General features: G+C 41.1%; 1 protein-coding gene across 1 annotated transcript in view; it reads left to right on the forward strand.

The window, feature by feature from the left end:
* lrmda (leucine rich melanocyte differentiation associated) overlaps positions 1-20527 on the forward strand; it is a 265111-nt gene that overhangs the window by 225370 nt on the left and 19214 nt on the right. Inside the window, exon 6 of the mRNA XM_049599841.1 lies at positions 1385-1469. Coding sequence (XP_049455798.1) covers positions 1385-1469 — 85 coding nt within the window. The remainder of the gene's footprint in view (positions 1-1384; positions 1470-20527) is intronic.

Raw genomic sequence — 20527 nt, forward strand, 5'->3', positions numbered from 1 at the left:
GTTTTGTCGACAGGATGTGTGGTGGTAGTTGTGGTTCAGAATCTCTCTGGCCCATTCTGATATCCGTCTTGCTGGTGCTGCAGCTATAAACAACTGATTATTTATCCTCCAATGGGAGGTGTCGGTTTTTACCGAGCACAGTATGTTCTTTTTTGAAGTTGTTTTACTTCTTGTATTACACATTCCACATGCGTACAGCGTACAAGCGGGGAGTGATCTGTGATATTTCTAAACAGGTTTCAGCCACTCTAGAGGCAGCAGGTCTGCTGTCAAAACAATATTTCTATTCCAAGCTGTTTCTTTCAAAAGCACGGTCCACCAGCATATATGTAGTGAGGTCTCAAAATAGGCTTATTTTGCCATTTTTTTCTCTTTGGTGTAATGTGACACACATGCCGGCCAGACCTTAATGCCTTTCAGAGATGCTATCTGAAAGCACATTATGTGATCGTTTTCAATTCACAGTGCTCTCTTTGCCCATGAAGAATATGGTTCCATTTAACAGTGCAGACCATTCCATTTCTCAAGGTTATGCATGGGCATGTAGAGGAACAACAATAAAAGTGGGAAAAATGCAGCTCCAAACCATCTCTAATATGTATTTGTCAGTTGAGTCTCTTGCTATGATTAAAGACCCAGTGAATTCCTTCCTGCAGGAAAGGAAAGTATTTCTGCAAAGGCATCGGATATCGCTGTGTCATGATAAACTGCCTGCTCCACTAGCTAAAAGGCTATGGGAAGGAAGAGGATGTTTTGGACCTTGAAGGTGCACGAAAGAACAACAACAACACAAGAAACTCTTGACCTGTTTGGGAACACGCTCTGAGATTCAGGCCTCTGTTTTCTCTTTGTCTTAAAGCAGCATTTGTCACACTTGTTTAGTCTGAACCTCTGCTCACAATCGATAGCTCATTCTAGTCTCGCAGACAGGAATCTATGCACATATTTACCTCACATTTCAATTATGTGACATTAAATAAGGCAGCTAGTTAAAGATTTCCTCTCTTAAAACCAGTGCTCGGAGGTCATTTCGTGTCATTTGTCTGGCCACCCCTCACATAACCACGCTACATTTGGCTGTTCAGAGTGAGTGACGTCTACCCTTTAGTTGACCACTGCAGGAGGTCATGGCTGAGTGAAGGTTAAGACCTCTTCTCCCTAACCAGGTCGTAGATCAGACCATCAAAGACAGGAGTGAAGCTCCACAGCACGGGAGAAGTAATAAAACATGGCCTGTCACATTATGTCATAAAACAGGAGCAGTGTTTCCAACATTTCCTGTACCAGTCCCAAAAGATTTATGACAGTCATATTCAGCTACAGAGATCCTTTCCCCTTTTTTTCTTTTAAATATTCATCCTATTTGTATTTCTCCCTTTCCTAGCCGTCTAATGAAGCTGGGTCTGAGAGTCACCCACTGCCCTACACTCCTTTGCCTCGAGGATCCAGAGATGCCAAGAACCACAAAGGTAGGAAAAAACAAAAGACCTCTGGACTTCATAACCTTTTCAGTTAGGTGCTTTGTACTTCCATCTGTATAGATATTCTTCAAAGTAAGCAGGAAGAAGCACAATATGTTATCATACATTCAATCAAAACCTAGGCCCACGGGTTATGTAAATATAAGTCATAACCTTATCGGCTACATAGAGTGGGAATCTATTGACCTTGAGACTGAGTTGAAGTTATGTTATCTATTCTTATTGATCTCATCTCATCTGTGTGATGTTTTGATAGTGGGAATAAATCTGAGTAATCTAGGTTAACTCTGATCTGAATGTATGCGTGGGAGCACACAGCACATATACGAGATGAAGCATCCTTGATCTGTTGATACTAGACATTGATTAGGCCTCATATTGACCCGGTGTAGCCAGTTGATGTAATTCTGTAGCAACTCCTTAACATCAAACGCTGCAGTCTAGGAAGAATGCATTGCTTTAATTAAAAAGACACAATGTTCTAAATTAATTGTGCAGGTCACCTCCTGTGTTCGTAGTAAATGGCTGTGGCAGTCCATTTTTATTATACTTTACATATAAATCTGATTATACAAAAAAACGTTTTTACTCAAACTTTGATCCTCAGACTTGTATCAGTCATTACACAGCAATAAGTGTCCTTGAACTACCTAAATTCCTTTAACTGGATATCTCAAGAATTAATATGATGAAGATAATTTCCAACCATCATCACCACACTGTAAAAGTAGCATTGAAACCATAATCAAAAGATTAAAGGCATGAAACCGTTTATATGTTCCTGAAAGGTACGTTATTTGAACATATGTTCTTGCAAAAATATTAAAGTGGAAACGGACAGCTTTTCAACTTTTCCCTCCATGATGTTCCCAAGTGGTATTGTTAGTGGTGTCACTGTTGCAAAGGCTAATTTTCTATAGTGCGGTAGAGTTCCAGAGTTACTTAGGTTGCTCCACTGTCCGCCATTTTAGCTACTGGGGATAGTTACTGCAAAGATCTTACATTAATACAGTTGGTAACTGGAGGTAGGTACTGATACCTACCGGAGAAAACAAAAGCGCTGTCGATGCACCAATTTATCCGCTGAACATCTCTATCGGATAATATCTGCCTCGTTGACTGTCATCGGTCTGTTTGGGAATAAGATGACATTCACTAATGCCAGTGGCCGAAGTTTTTCGGTTGTGTCACATCAATTTGGTGAACGCTAAAAATCAGGAATTTAGGTAATGGCAAAATATAAAACATGTTTGAGACGAATGACGCGCCGTCGGGATGAAAATATGCATTTTTAATTTCTCCTAGCTATTTGGGACCAGCAGGACCCGAGAAGTATAAAAAAACTCAACATTGTCAACAATAAGTAAGTCCCATTGTCCTTAAACTAAACCATAATAAAGCCTCAATGTCCTCAAATGAAAACTTTCTAATTAACAGTGTGTTAGTTTGTCACCGTTGCCAAAATTGGCCAAATGTGTTGCCATACCAAACTAACCATAAATAAACAAGTTTCAACCATAAAATGTGATCAGGTTTTACCTTGTTCACTTTCGTGTCGGGATCGGCTGCAGACTGACTTGGCAGAGATGACTGCCATCTTGTTTTTACATTTTTAGTGTAATTGTGTTGTCACTACCACTAGATGGCACAAAAAAGTGTCCACAAACAAGGATAACAGATCTAAGTTAAGTAGAATGAAGTATAAGGTTAAGTAACCCCAAAATGTGATGTCCTCATACAAGGACACAGGGTCTCAAGAGGTTAAGTAGGTTTAGTCCAGCGGGAATTGCTTGACATCTCGACTCTGCATTTAACATCCTGAATGTGCAGTTTACAGTTAATCAGGCCCTAGTTAAAGTGAGTTGTGGCGGGCCCAATGGATTGGGCTCAAAATGCTTTGGTACACGTACTGAAGGTGTCTACCAACATTTTACCCAGAGTCAGGCTTTTCACAATGAGCCCCACTTTTCTCAGATCATTTGTTATGCCTGAGACATTCATCACTGTCTTTACAATCCAAAACGCTTCTGCAGTGTTGACCACCAGTATGGTAGCACAATAGGTCAACAGTGACCATCCCTACTCTGCTCCCAGTTTATGGTGCCAAGGACAGATCTATGTCATAAAAGCGTGGACGGTGGCAGCTCTCACTGGATGTAAGGACATGAAGAGCCCCGTGCTTTGTCAAAATCAGACCTGGCTAAGAACAGTCCATTTAAAGGTGAGGGGATCTGACATGAAATATTTTCCCCTCCGTCTAAGATCTGAGCAGCAGTGACAGTCTCCATTTGTTATTTTTATGATGCAGCACTGCAGTCTTAGATAACACAGCCCTCATCTTCGCCCTTCACCTCCTCTTCATGTCCCTGCCTCCAGCCCCTTCCCCAGCTCTTTGTTATGTTTTTTTTTCCTCCTTTTATTTACACTTCTTAAACATACTTGAGTTTTCTTGCGTTTTTCTGTGCTTTGGAGACGGTCACAGTAACTCCTCATTCAAAGAGAACAAAGCTGTGGCAAAGCATCGCTACAACAAACAACATTTTTCAGACAGTAATTCCAAACAACTGAGTTAAATTCAGGATGTAAACAAAAGGGGTGAAACAATATGCTGAGACGTTTTATGTAGTTCAATGCAGAACTCTTGCTTCAATGTGGTAAATTAAACAATTTGCTACACGGTTTGCTCAAAATCTGTTGAAAAAGTGAGGTGGTGATATGTGTCTCCTGTTTATGCTGTTGTATAAAGAGTGCTTTTGTTTTGTGCTATAATAATGCTGAGAAACCACACTGAGTATATGAGATAAAGGGCATTCTGCTGTATTGAAAATATATTGAATTATGACATTTCACAGAATAAAACCATGAATTTGGTGCAGTATTTCTAAGTAAACATACAGTATGTGATCCTGACAGTAGTTTTTTTTTGAAGGGTTAATGAAGTGGCCTTTTTAATGGGGGTACAAGGGAGGCTGTATAGTTTTATCTTGACTCCTGCAGTAGCAGGCGGATCAGCAGCACTTCTGACATCGCCCTGTCGGCTGCTCAGAGAGAACCTCCCTTTCCTCTTTTCAACCCTCCACACCTCCACCCCCCTCCACCATGTCACCTGTGTGGAAGCCCCAGAGCCTGGGTGCCAGAGGTAATTACAGCATCTAGGAGCTCCCAGAGGAGGGCAGCGCTGGCAGGTCACTGCCCAGGGAGAGAGGGGTGGAAACCAAGGACAGAACTCCAGGATAAGCTCCTGTCTTTGTTGGTGGGGGAGTCAACCTGGAGGAGACGGCGCAAAACAAGGCAGGGAGGGAGAGGAGGGAGGAAGGTGAAAGAGTTGGGGTAGCGAAAATCTAAATCAAGATTTCATAGACTAGATCTGACAAGAGATAGACAGAACAAGAGGGGAAGATGAAGGGGAGAGGAAAAGACCGGCGTTAAACAGTAAAAAGAAGACGTAAAAATGAGAGAGAGCCAGACAAAAGACAAAGTGAAGGAGGATGGTGGGGGCTCCAGTGTGTCTTGGTGAAGGCGTGACACAGAGTGGAGTGGAGTATATAGTCTGGCAGAGGGGCCTGAGGATCCTCCACTACTGTCACCTTGGCTCTAACTCTCAGTACTGGTCCAACTGTCAACTCAACTCTAAATCTAACAGTCCAAAATGGAGTCACAGCCTAAAGTACTGTGTGTCTTCATGGAGACTACCCTACTATTAGGCCACAGCCAAACACATACTGTGTTCTTGTGCCTTACCATGATTATTTATCAGCTCAACGTGCAAAACCATGTGCTGGGTTATTTATTACTGGCTTGTCATTTTCTTAGGGTGACACATTTTGAAGTGCAATTCACAAGTTTATTCCATAGATCTAATTATAACTGTGGTTCAAGAAAAGATGCTTCAGACTTGATTGATACATCCATGTACACGGCGGATATTTTAATGAAATACCTTTCATTTGCTCTGTATATTTCAATAAATATGCCAGGCACTAGTAACCGTTTTTTCACAGGCATCAGATTAAATTTGAGTAGGCCATCCCTCAGCAGTGACAGCCGTAAATGAAAGGGATATCTTTGTACAAGCAGAGTAAACAGACAAGGAAAAATGCCTGAAATCTGCCTTTACAGTATGAGCCCAGGGCCCTTTTAATCTTGCTGTTCTGGGCCTGCTTCCAGCTACTTTGTATGTATGTATCTTAAATGGTGCACAACTGTTATTAAAATCCCAGGAGAAAAGCAGCCTTCAAAGCAAAAAAAAAAAAAAAGCTTTCTGATGACACCCATGGGGTGCCTCACATTTGTTTGGCGGCTCACTTTCATTACATGTCGGGGTGATCTGCACCACAACTCCGGCTACACTCCCCCTCACTCCCTCAGCGCCCCATGCCCCCCCAAAAATGGAGCAACGGGAACAGATCCAAACTAAGAGTAAACTGTTTTATAGTTGCTGCACAACAAATAAACAAACATCTGGAAGCATTCAGAGCGGCCCATTAGAAGGGCTCTGGGCTTTGCCAAAAAGGGGTAAATGATGAGGAATGGGCTGTCGAAAGGCTGGCGGAGACAGGGGAGAGGCCAGATGACGGAGCTGTGGGTGCTAAGCACTGCCTTTTAGAGCTCAGCTGGGCTCAGAGAGATCTACACCTGCTGCTATCTCCTCCTCCCCTTCCTTTCCTCCACCAGACATCTGGATGGGATACATGACTAATGGATGACTAAACTGCTAGTGTTGAAACTTAGCTGTTGTCATTATGAAGGGAAAGGTTGTTGGTTTGACTGATGACTTAATGTTCTTTGTGCAACGCTCTTAGTAAAACTAAAAGTGAGTTTGACGGCTTTAAAAAATGTTAATGTGCCAAAACAGATATACAGCTCCCTAATGTCGGTTTATTGTTGCTTGTTTAATAACCAGAGCTGATTATATTATTTATAACAGCACGGATCAGATGCTGTTGTGAATACAAATATTAACTTTTCATAAAGTCCTGTTATTTAAAGTGAACACATGTGCTACTGGTTACGGAATGTTTTGGTAAATTAATTGCTACATTACCTCATACATCTGTTTCTCTACTCCCGGGCTGTTTTTCGTGCTTATCTTGAGCGATTCTGTTTGATGTCACTCTGTACTTAGAATGAAACTCTCATCTTTCTGCTGATAATCTTCCCATTCTGGTTTGGACCGCCTTGGCATGTTCCCTGAGTATGGAAATGTCCTCTCTGGAACGCGGTGAGAAAAGACAGAGCACCTTTTGACGTTTCCCATTAGACACATGTACGTGCTCTGCAAGACATTTCACTCAGCCTCGTAATGATTATACCAGCAGGATCTGTCCCCTGATAAACATCACTCTTAAACACAAAGACTCGCACTGGCCCCCACACAACTAAAATGAGGCATATGGAAAGAACAAAGTCTAAGCTTTTCCTCCACACTGGTCCAGAGTGCTCTTTGAAGAGCTGCTCTCTGTAAACTTTTTACGATAAACTACAATGCTTGCGTTCAACATCAAGAAATGACAGATGATGAAATGTTTCATAGAGAATGATATATACAGATCTCACTGCCAGCTATACGCCATGAGCATGTGTTGAGTGAGTCTGTGCACCAAACTCTATGAGGTGAATTGACAAAGTAAAGACGTGGCCTTCTTCCCGGGTACAGAGATCATAAAAATGTTTCCCAAGCACTCGTCACGGCATGAAACTTTTATTTCTTTGCAATGTTTGCCAGTTTGTGAGATGATGAGGTGTCTAAGATTACTTTCTAATGACAGTGTAAGCTTTTCCTCCACACGGCCACAAAAATTAAAACCACAAAATATGCTCTTTATTTGTTTGAACTAACATACAAACTTGCCTGCACAGGCACTACTAAGACTTTTTTACTTAGATATAAAATACTGCACAGCGGTGGTGGAAAGTGCATTTACCTAAATGCTATAATAAAAGCTACAGTCGGTATCTTTAAAAAATTACTTGTTTCGGAGCCGAGGAGTCTCTAACGCAGCTATCAATCATTCCAACCCAGGTCGTGAACTGCAGTAAAACTGTCAAACTAGTCAGCGCTATCAAATATGAATCAAGATTCTGTTACAGCATGGTCTGTTTCTCACTTCAGATGTTTTCAGAAACATATTTTAGTCTACTGTTAGGCTGTAAAATGAGTTTGTGACCTCACCGCCATGTTTGAAACAATCGAACAGTACCAAGCGCCACCCATCATCCAGACCAACTTTCTCCTTTTACAGCAAAACAGTACACTAAAATATGTTTCTGAAAACATCTGAGGTGAGGAATAGGCAATGCAATATCTAAAACTTAATTCATATTTAATTAAAGCTACCTAGTTTGAAAATTTGAAGACAGTTCACAGAGCACTTGACGTGATTGATAGCTGCATTAGAGATTCCTCGACCCTGATTGGCTGTTGCTGCGGCACCGCGATCTGATTTTCATGAATGCTGTTAGAGGTAGTAGAGAGAGGAAGAGGGACATGATTTTTTACACAGATTATCTGTCTCTTGTACTTCATATAGAATACAATGAATATGATACAAAGTCATTTTCATAAAAGTTAGCAACTGTATCTTTAAGTACAGTTTATCCACCATCTTATACTTCTACTCCTCTACATTTCAGAGCAAAAACTGTGTTTTCTTTTTAGTCCACTACATTATTTACCAGCTTTATTTTCAAATTTTTGGGGTAAAGATTTTATAAAGCCAAACATGTCATCAACTTATTTAATATGAAGCATGGTTTTGGATCTAACTACCCAACAGTATGTGTATAAAGTATTTAAAACTAGCTTTGCTTTTACAATACTAAACTGCTACTTAATGCAATGCTCAGAATGCTGCCTGTCTGTATAATTATTACTCTACTTATGATACTTTAAGGACGTTTTGCTTACTAAACTTTGGTACTTTCATTTAAGTAAAAATTTCTTGCAGGGCCTTTAGTCAAGGAAAACTTGATTTCTATTTGCAGTATTATATTTGGCGGTATAGCTCTGTTCTGGGGCCTCTCTGCCTTACCTCAGGCCTACGCAGAAAGCCTCTTCCATGCGCCTATGTGGAAAGCCTTAAGGTAGAGAGAGAGCACATCTTTCTGCCCTTCCACGTGCATACGAGAAATGCCTGAGGCAGAGAGAGAGCACACCTCCCTGCCCTTCCATGCGCCTACATGGAAAGCCTGAGGCAGAGAGAGCAATGAGGGCAGTAGCAAAGACCCCTGGGAAGAGAACAGAGCAGCATCAATGACAAACAGAGATGACCTTGATAAGTGAGACACAACATGACAAGGAGGAGCTGGGGTGGGTTGCAAAGCAGCTTGCAGAGGAAGCAGCAACAAAGTAGTTTAAATAGGGCACCCTGAATGAGATTTGCCAATTGGTTGCATAGAAAGGAATCATGTGATCTATCTGCTGACTCCCTTCATCAATCAGCTGCTCCATCAGTTGATTGGCCTGTTTGAGATCAGCTAAGGTAGCTGGGATGTGAGCTGAGCTTTACAAAATGTCCTGCCTGAACTAACACTATGCTCAATTTAAACATTACAAAATACAATTTAAATTAAGATAAAAAAAATATTTTTTTTAAATATATGTACATTTTTTAAAAGAAAAAGATAAAACAAATTTGTTTACCTCAGTCTCTAGTCTTACATGTTTTAGGTTTCCATGTCTGAGCATGTAGGTAATAGAGTATTATGTGCATGTTTTGGCACCAGCCTTTGTGGTGTGTTTGATCTACTCAAACAGACACTAATTGTTAAACCTGCTCCATAAAACATTTTTCTAACCCAGACTTGTACTGAATGAACAAGAACCTGAAAATTCAGTCACATCAATCTGTTCTCTGGCGAGGTAGCTCCCACTGCATATCACAGTGGTATATACTCCCCGTGTACGAGGACAGGCTCTATTTCCTTTATGCGAGTCAGATGATGTGATATTATTCCTCCCAGGAGTGGATTGGCTCAGCAACATGAATATCCATTTAAGCCGGCCTATGGAGATGGATGAGGGGAGAGGGGACGAGGCAAACTGGGCCCTGCAATCCTTCACCGCAGCCTCACATAACACTGAACTGTCCGCATCCAAAGTGATGAGAGCTCATTTTTGGAGGCAGGCCTGTCCTTGTTATTACTACCCTGGAAATCACCTCTACGTTTTCTCCTTCAGAAGCAGGCTAGATTAAAATGCCAGGATAACCTCCTCAACTTCCATGACAGGCTTAACTGCTGAACTCTGACGTGCCAGCTCTAAACTGCTTTGAGAAAGCTGCCTTCTACCAAGTGTCATTATCTCTCCGTTATCGGATGGCACTCCGCTCACAGCGTGTGAATAATTCTGTTTGTGCTGGGTTTGGGGAAATGTCAGTGACACTATTGTTTTTACCTTGCCGTTTGATGTAGCTGAGAGAGTCTCCTGAGTGTCTTGAGTTCTTAAACTGATGTTGGACGTATACAGCAAAAACTTAAAGTGAAAGGTAGAACTGTCAGCTTCTGAGCCATTCCAAGATATTTGTCTGTTAGTTCATCTTACTAGTGGTATAAAAGTAAATATTGCTCTCTGTGATATTCTGCCTTAATAAGGAATGTTTCATAGTTTAAAGTATGCTGGAATTGTTTTGACTCAGGTGATCCAAGCAGTTTCATTATGATGCCATAAAGAGTTCACAGATCACGTTAGATATTTTCTCTCTTGAGTGTTATTAATCTAAAGTCACTGTACAAATCAATTTGATGCTGCAGTTTTTTGTGGAACACCTATTTTATAATGAATGTTAGACATCTTGAACACTGAGCCTGAAAACGAGCAATCACACTTTTGAACTCCTCCATCCATCACCACTGAAATATGATGATTACAAACTTTGAGCCATTTTCTCAGCAGCAGGAAAATATGTAGCCTCCTAAATCTTTACCGTCCGTGACCACTGCAGACAAACCTTTTTTATTTATGATGATACAAACCCAACTGGACTCGCCCATTAAAACTTGCTCAGAGACAAACAGACGCAAGTTTGAAGCAATATGTTGGCTTCTACTCCAAACGTGTCAGACCGATAGACAAGGACATGAGTTTCTGCCAAGCAGGCCCAGCCCTCTTGGAAAAACATACTGCTGGGGCTCTGGACTTTGGTCTACTTCCCAGTTGCACTGGTCATTCTCAGGAAAGTAGCAGAACATAAATCACCCAAAGTGGAGAGATTGTACTGCTTGAATCAGCTCTGAAATTCTGGTGTTGCTAATGCAGATACACTATTATTCATTTTCCGCTATGATTTGTAGTTTTGGTTTGGGATGACTGAGATGCGGCTTGCGCTTTCCAGCCGTACTTTCAGTCAGAAGTTGGAGCTGGTTTTCGTAGCCTTTATGGCTTCCAAAGGTGGGAGTCCATCATCGTAATTTAGAATGGGGTTTAGCTGCCAGATGGTTTTGGATATTTTTACAGCAGGATGGATGTTGGGTCCACCAGTTTTCTTCTGTGTCAGTACCCCTTGAAACAAATTGCTCGGTGAGCAGGCGGAGTCTGTCTGTGTGAGGGGGCTCGCTACCCTTCATTCTGATGAATAGCTACTAACATGCTGGCAGATGCTGGACAACTTGTCATGCTAAAGGGGACAGGATCAGACAGCAATAAGTCCTTGTAGCTTTGTAATTACTGTATATTACCAGGCATGTTTACACAGAGATACACAATGTCTCATATTTTAGATTGCATGATACAGCAAGTTAACAAAATTAGATACAGTACTTGCTAAATATATTTGTCTTGTTGGTTTATGTAGGATCGTACATCTTAATCAGGGTGTTTTTAATAAATTATATTACTAGTAGACTGTAGATCGTAATTCTGAGGTAACTGATCTCACACGGTAATCATTCAAGATGAAAACATGCCTTAATGCTAGTCTGGTTAATGGCTCCAACAAATTAGATTTCAATTCACTTGGTGGACAGTTTATCATGCTGGGTGACAACGCATTCTGCATGGCTTAACAACTGTGCTACATCATTGAACCTTTCTGTCAGACATGATCGTAACAAAGCTATGTATGCCATGAGTTCACTAATATGTAGTAAGAAAAGGGGTCAGCAGTGATAATTTAGTGTCCTGTTAGAGGACAGCCTCCAAATGGCAATCCCATTGAAACAGCTACTAGTTAGCCGTGTGGTGCAGTATATGAATGCAAACATTGCAGACGAATGTGTTTGTGAAGACACACATGCATACACATGTTGCCTACCCATGCATACCATAGAAACACTAAGATAAAGATTTACACCACACTGTATAGAAACACATAGTAAAGCCAGGGTTCCTACGTTCATGGAAAACCTGGAAAAGTCATGGCATTTCACAATCTCATTATCCAAACCTGGAAAAGTCATTGAAAGTTTTGGAAAAGTTATGAAATTTTGTTGTGTGTAATGAAATAATTTGCTATGATAATCTTCCATAGATAACATTCCACATCCACTTCCAAGGCTTAAAAAGCATAGGCCTACATTCTTATGTTGCTGCATTGTTTTTCACACTTGCATCTGGACATTAGTTTGTAATCAGTGTATTAAAAATATAATCATGGTATAATCAGTTCTGTTTACCCTCATGCTCAAATGTCAGTGCCAGACTGATATACAGAAAATGCTTGTATGTTTGTGTCCATAGTTTGAAGTATTTGTTGTGATTGTTTTTTTTGTTTGTTTGTTTTTTTTTAAGATAACTTTATTTGTCCTTTGTAAACCTGCACACAGTCTGGATACATGGGAATTCTTGTGCAACAACACCCAGAGTCAAGTCAGATAAGTAATAAATAGTAAAAGATGAAGTGCACACAACAAGGTATAAGTGTAGTTAGTTAGTCCTTATTTGCTTTTGCCATCAGTCTCACTGTGGCAGGGAAAAAGCTGTCATAGAATTGTGTTTTATGTGTGGTTATGCTGTCCGCAGCATAATCACATATTAACTCTAAGACAATGATAAAGGTTGCTTATTACTTTTCATACAAATATACTATATAGTTATGTCTGTTTTGTATATTGTGAATGGTTCTGGAATTTTTTATGATGGATCCTTGAAAAGTCATGGAAAAGTTAGGAAATTTTGTCCATACAAATGTGTGGGAACTCTGCAAAGCCACAGACACATGATCCAAGTTCCAAAGCTAGGATGATGACAGAATGCTGTAAGTCTACTGTCTTCTCATAGACTTATCATATACCCCTATTTGTGTTTTGCATCAAAAGATATGATCACACTTTTAATAACTATCTCCATAGTAATGACAATACATATCTGTCTTGGAAAAATAGGCAACTCCAGATTTCAAAATCACATACAGTCAGGAATTATAGATGTAGCTTTGACTAGATCTTCATGGATGGTCCTGGTTTAACTTTTATATTTTTGGTCAACAACTTTGTACTCACCAAAAGTTAATGCTGGTATCTGGGAGCTCAGCAACACTCAACACAAAGCATTTTAACAAGGCAGCAGTTTAGCCACATTATTACTGTCAGGTAAAACCAAAAGTAAGCCTGCCCAAAATGTTGCATTGCACAGGAATTCTTTAGAGGTACAGTACAGGCAAGTATGGGCAGTCAGTGTTGACCCAGGAAGTTGGTCTAGATACTGTGATGGATGTTTACAACATAGAATTTGGTTTATTATTGTCCTGGTTGCTCTCATTTACTCCTCCAAGAAAAGTTTGGCTAACCTGGTTTTTACAACCTGTATGATAGTTTGACTGCTTATGTTTGTTTCTCTGTCTAAGTCTTTTGTAGAAAGGTTGCCACATTCCCAGATACCAGCATTAAATTGACAACTTTCCCTTCCCTTCCAAGAGGTAGTAGCAAAGACAACCAGATCACTCTCCGTTTTCCTCAGTGTAGCAACCACCAATGACACAGGACAACATTTAGTGTATAATGGACACATGAAGGCAGATAGAAATGCTGACAGGCTGCCAGCCTGATTGGATCGCCAGTCAGCCTTCATTTGCCAGTCAGCCTTCATTTGCCGTGGAGATTTTTTACCTGGTGGCAGGCAGAATTGTGTAATGAAAGTGAGGCTTAACCAGTCTAAACGCCTATGATGTCATTATTCCATAGCCATTACACCGAGCAATCAACATTGACTTCATGATGATCCGTTAAAGCTAAAAACTTGTCTATTGCCAGTTTAACTTTGTGAGTATGTTAGTCATCATAATGATGGCCAAAACTATGAAAAAAAGACTTACATTTTTCTGAACTATAATTGTCCTCTAAAACATAATTAATTGCTATGATTTTAAATCCTATGGGACAAATGTTACATTGAATAATTATGGAGATTTCAGGCTTATGAGTCACGAAAAGTCATAAATAACTAGGAACAATATGAGCACTGCTCCATGGGCCAATGGGCTGGATTTCCTTAGGTAAGATAGTACTGTTAAAATTAGGATACCTGGAAAGTTCCCGAGGACTTTGCTAAGCTTTATGAACATTCTCTAGTGAGTTTGACAATACATAGTGCATTCATTCATTCATTTATTTCTGTAACTGCTTATCCTGTTAGGGGTCATGGGGGGGCTGGAGCCTATCCCAGCTGACACTGGGCGAGAGGCAGGGTACACCCTGGACAGGTCAGCAGACTAAGGCCCAATCCCAATACCCCTTAGCCCTTGGCCCTACCCCTAGCCCTTGCCCACTACCCTTTGGCCCTCAAAATGAAGCAACAAGGGGTAGGGGTAGAAATCTTTCCCTAGGAATTGGGACACCACTTACTACGTCACCGCGTCCGTTACATTCACGCATACATAACTATTTTAAACAGGAAGCTGTGAACCATCTACATTTTCAACCGGCATCTACAATGGAGTCTCATTCATCCTACTTATCGCGTTTGCCGCATTCATCATGTTTCGTTTGATGAACGGCAGACAACAGGGGACTTCTGCTAGCTAGCTAACCAGTTAACGTTACGAGGCAGCATAGTCATGCAAGCTGGCGTGTTATCGTAATGAGAAAAGTCCAACAATTTTGCAGAACAGGACAGATGACAGACGCCAGCGAGCTAGCTAGCTAGTTAACAAGAAACCTGACGACGGTAACATTAGCTATGTATGAACTTTTTTCCCCGTCTCTTGCTTGGTGGTTGCCATAGCAACATCTAACCCTCGCTGGCAAGTCAGCATCTGAAATCCCTCGCTACAAAGGGCTAGTTTCATACCCACTACCCCTCGTTATGCCCTCTACCGCTACACACAAAAAGGAATTGGGACACCCCTACCCCTTGCAGGAACGCGCAAATGTAGGGGTAGGGCTAAGGGGGGGTTATTGGGACTGGTCCTAACACAGGGCTGACACATAGAGACAGACAGCCATTCACAGTCACATTCACACCTACGGCCACTTTAGAGTCACCAATTGACCTGCATGTCTTTGGACTGTGAGAGGAACCCAGAATACCCAGAGAGAACCCACGCTGACATGGGGAGAACATGCAAACTCCGCACAGAGTTTGGAGTTCCAACTTTCCACCCTAGGTGTGACCCAGGAACCCTCTTGCTGTGAGCCAACAATGCTAACCACTGCATCGCCATGCCACCCACAATACACAGCATTGAGCTAAAAGTTTTTTTGTTGTTTTTTTTTTTGTTTGTTTGTTTGTTTGTTTGTTTGTCCAGGCAATAGTGCAGTTGTGCATGTTACTTATTTACTAAAAGGTGGTGTTATTCACTAATGCATAAACACGTAAGTGTAGTGTCAAGTGTGGTGAAGTCATGTAAAGTAGGCATGACTAAAACCTCTGTTTCTCTAGAGTATTGTTGGTCCTGAAACTTCTAACACACACACACACACACACACACACACACACACACTGACACACTCATTCCCAGGTACCCTCAATGCTCCAAAGCTATTGTGGTGGAAAGAGCTGAACTCATCTGTCAATTACGGTAAGCTCCATTGGGCCATTGTCTAAACTGTTTTCTCACTCACTGGTGAATCCAGTGATTTATTGTCAACTGCCTCGGCATCAATATACAATTGGGAGACACTAAGCTGTGATGTCTGAACACAAACTATTGTCAGAGTATCAGCATAGCTCACATTAAGTGCTATTTAGATTATTCATTGCATCGGGCTGTGCGAAAGCGTTGTTTGGATTTGCAGCTTGTAAAGAGACGAGAAGGCCATTATCCTATACGCTGGGATTCCAGTGCTATGGATGTGAGCTTCTATTTACTTCACATTCGCTATCCAACTGCATGAACGATGTCCGAGCTGCACCAAACACAGGCACTGTGTCGCAGATTTGTGGGTCAGCTTGTCCTGCCCTGCCATAAGGTCAACTGGATATGAGTGTCAGAGCTATTTTGCTGAACTGACATGCATTTTATCTCTCTTAAAATATAAAGGGGAGCCTCGGTTACAGGAAGTAGCGGGTCTTTTGTGGTTTGTACTGGCATCAACATTCCAGCTCAACCAGAATGAAAAGAGCGGGGTCACTGAAATGCTATGAAGTCCAAAACAACCTTTTAATCTGTCACTTTGATTCGCCAAAGTCACTTTAAACAGACGGAGCAGGTTTCTCTGTCATGATGATGTGAGCGGGCAAGTAATTTCACCATCATAATTTGATTCGCAGATAGTTTCTGGCATGTTATGTCGCTGCAGCGCAATGTGATTGGATTGACTGAGTCATTTTGGTCAAACGCATGAATTTATCCCAGATTGTTGTGATTTAAAAGGCTGTTTGCTTCATTCCCCTCCCTCAGGACAAGCATGTACTCAAAACTAAACCTTCAAGATTGTTAGCCATAAAACTGTATCATATCCACCCAGAGAGATGTAATTCTTGGGTTATGCATTTGTATACAGTTAGTGGTATTTGTTGAGAGTGTGAGCTGAGAGATTAAAAAAGCAGGGGAACGTAAGGACTCAGTGCAGTGAAATTCCTGAAGTGAAAACTTTTAAAACTAATTATGTAAGTGTAAATAAATAGAAAATTTCCATTCTTTGGAGTGTCGAGTGCCTGGAGACGCTTGAAAGAAAGCTAAAATATGTCTCTCCATTTGACACCATTAGCAAGTGTTAACACATAACCTTTGGCAGCGCTGGCCAACCGCTCCACACCATTTTAGGCATCCTCTGCAGCAAGCAGCAGTTCTGAGCGAAGGATTTGGACAGTTGGATAACAGAGATAGGGGAAGAGGGCATGATATTGGATAAAGTGAACTGAACATGTTCAGATGTCCGGCGGTGGGATTCTTTGCACACTGTGACCCTAAGATGCAATGTCTCGGGGCTAGCCAACTGTTTCTTTCGTGCCCTCTGATCCATGCACATGTTTTGCTGGTTAAAATAATGAGCTTGGTTCTACTTTTTTCTCCTTTGCGTTACACCCTCATGGTAAAGAATGAATCCATTGAATATATTGTTTTATAAGGGCACATCTACTGTGGAATATTGCACCATCGTCAGTGTTATTGTTTTGCTTTATGTAGCAGGCAGTAGATTGCAATAGCTGAACTGAAAGGATGATATTAAGATAACCTTGGGAGAGAAGCGATAACACAGCCATGGGCATGTGTCCTGCCTGCCGTCACTAACCCACCGTGACATTTTGGCTGAGGAACAGCCCAAGCTACAGCACTAAGAGCTTATTTGCACTTTTTATACGATACTTGAAAAGATGGCTTTTTTGTTATTGTACAGATTTGGAAACTGCCGCCTTGGTCAGCTTGTATTGTGATGTGCTGTTAACCATTAGACTACGGTGAGGTAATCCTGACAAATACAACGAACAAATCAAGGATATTAGTGCTGTGATGTGCAGTCGATAATATTTGGCTTCATTAATTCCCATGCCCTGAGATGACATCCAGCCCCTATTAGGTTTGAAATCTCATCCCCTTCTCCTCTATACCTCAGCTGTGGCTCAACCAAGCAGCCAAGCAGATAATACGCTCTGAGCTCTGAAACATGTACCATTATAATTAGCTTTGTCAGGTCCTAGCCCCTACAACCCTCATGCAGATAATATGATAATATGTCTTCATAACCGGCTGACCTTACATGCTCAATATTTCTCCCCTTATGAAGATTACATGTCAATAAAGTAATTGAGTCCCGGGGTGTGTGGCAAGTGAAGATTTAGGTTATTGGACTTTTCGGGGCAGTGATGTACGAGCGTTATTATTCTACCTGTCAGGAGATGTGCAGGGGGCTGGGGACAGTCCGAGAGTGTCAGGGGGAAAGGAGAGCAGAGGAGAGGAGAGAAAGAGGGAGGGAGACAGAGATAAGGCAAAAGAGAAAAAGAGGGGAGGGCTCAGAGAGACATGAGCCAACGAGAGACACAGAGAAGGGAGAGTGAGGGAGACGGAAATGAAGAGAGGAGGGAGGGAGGACTGGGGAGAGCAGAAGAGGCGAGATCATTTCTCACAAGGAGGGACAGATCCACACTTAATCATTCCCTCATACCTCCATCTCTCTGTCCCCTCCCTCACTCTCTGCATACGAACAGGGGATATGTCATATTAATTAAGAGAAGTAGAGTTACAGTGGAGCCATCTGTCTGAATGGGGCACAGGGAGGCCAGAGGGGTATGAAATATTCCACACAACACAAACCTATCATCACCTCTGCCTCACACCTGATTGGCTACTGTGGGTTCATTAGTTTAAATTCTGGCAGGAAATGACGGCATGTTATTTGACACAACCATAATTTTGAGCAGCATATGATGTCACCAAGAACACATTTCTCATCACTTGAGCCTTGTATTAAAACAATTACAGTATGTTGTTTTACATGCATGCTGGCCTACTGCCACATACTTTTTCTGTAAGTAATGTAGAGCTATTTGGAATCATTTTACCAGTGATCACAGACGGCTAATTAAAAAAGTCATTTTCTTTATTTGTAATCAACAATCAATATTTCTGTAAATGTGCCAGTGTTAGCCAGTGGGCTAATTTTCAGCTGGAGTCCTTTGGCAAGATCATCTAAAGCCATTATATACTAAGTAGACATATTGTATATACAGTAAATATGAATATATGAATACATTAAAGGTCCAGTGTGTAGGATTTAAGGGGATATCATGGCAGAAGTTGAATATTATATAGTACAAGTATGTTTCCTTTAGTATATAATCACCTGAAAAAAATACTTGTTGTGTTTTTGTTACCTTAGAAAGAGCCGTTTACATCTACTGTAAACTTCAATTAGTAGCCAGGGCTATTATTTGCTTAAATCACTGAACTCAACAGGCTAATACTTGGGATAGTCTTCTAGATGGGACAGGGCTTTGATTTCTTTTTACACAAAACTGATGCTCAGCAAAGATGGGAAATACATCAAATTGTTTATTTGAATACTACTTGTATAAAAATTAGCCTTCGAATAACATGTGTTATGGTATGACACTTGTTTCATGGCACCCAAGGATAACAACGCCACTTTATCCTGTTAAAACAAACTTCATAAATTGGATACATTTTTACGGAAAAAAACAGCTTTGAGTCTTTTGATCAGCGGATCCTAACTGATTTAAGGAATATTGCTAACTTACCGGGTAATCGGGGAATGAACACATATTCTGATTTTGTGACAGCTTCAGAAGAAGAGTGTCACCACTTGTTTTTTGTCATCTGAATGACATTCGGTCTTCTATGGTGCTCATGGTTTCAGTAAAGAGAAATCAACCAAGCTAACAATTTGTAGCATCTCCATATTGACAAGAGTTAAAGCATTTATTGTATGTGTGATCTAAGCAGCTAACCAGTGTTAGCTCAAGTGGGTATCCAACAACCTGGTTTTATACATCCAAAGAACTTCTATAAAAATGCAGTGTTTGGCAACCAGACCAGGCTTCTAATTGAGACAGGCCTTTATTTGTCAAAATGTGTAGCCACACCGGGCTAGTAAAAGGGACTGGGCGTTTAATTGGGACAAGGCTTTTAATTTAAATTTTACGGTACATGGGGAGTGAGTCTTGTATACAGAGATCGTCATGTTGCACTGCCATGTTTCTACAGTAGCCCAGAATGAACGGACCAAACACTGGCTCTAGATAGGGCCATTTGCGTTTTTGCATTTTCGCATTTTCACATCAGCCACTGTAGTTAGAAGCCCCTCCATGATAAACAGCGTCACAAAAACCACATCCATTTGTTTTGAAGAGAAAGAATCTCTACGGATAACTCAGCTCCCACTAAAAACCTCCTGAACAAGGATCTTAAGTTATCAAAGAAAAAAGGTGAGCACACATTAGCGGGTGCTAGGCTAACAACCCATCTCCAACATGCCATACAGCATCGGAGAAACACTTATTTGTAATGTGAAACTGCTTCATTTAGTGCGTTAATTGGTTTAAATTACAGAGTCCCTTTGTTTTGGAGAAGAGATGACCTCTGTAGATAATTCAGCTTATTGTAAAAACCTCCTGAACATCTGGATCAGGAATAAGGTGAGCACACATAGCAGGTGCTGGGCAAGCAGCCTGTTTGCGATGGGCCAAACAGTGTAGAAGAAAGACTGATTTGTAGCATGACACTGCATTAATTTGTGTTTTTACCTGTTTTGCTCACCTGGTTACTTTGTTTTTGGAGAGGAAGACATCTCTGAAGATAATTCGGCTCATGGTTCAGGAGTTAAAAACCTCCAGAGCATTGAGCACTGAAGAGATCCCAAGTGGGAGAAGTTTTAGCTGGTTGCAATCTGCAAACCTCACCACGAGAGTCCATAAAATCTCACTTGATCTCTCACACTGGTCCTTAAAAGTGTATTTTATGACCAGGATTTTAGTTCAATTCAGAAAATGAACTAACATTATCAACAGAATCTAAGGAAGGCAGCACAGCCAAGCCAAGCTAGCCAGCAGGCTCACCAGCCGTGTTCAGTTAAGGTCTGTGCTCACGATCCAAACAGCACCAAGAATATGTCTCAGTTTAGACAATCTAAGGGTGTACTGGTGTTGTTAGGTCAATTACGTCAGGCCAGTGTAACGGGAAATAAGTCCAAAGCCAGATAAACAGAGGTTGGAA

Source organism: Epinephelus fuscoguttatus, linkage group LG16, assembly GCF_011397635.1.
Source record: "Epinephelus fuscoguttatus linkage group LG16, E.fuscoguttatus.final_Chr_v1".
Taxonomy (NCBI): Eukaryota; Metazoa; Chordata; class Actinopteri; order Perciformes; family Serranidae; genus Epinephelus; species Epinephelus fuscoguttatus.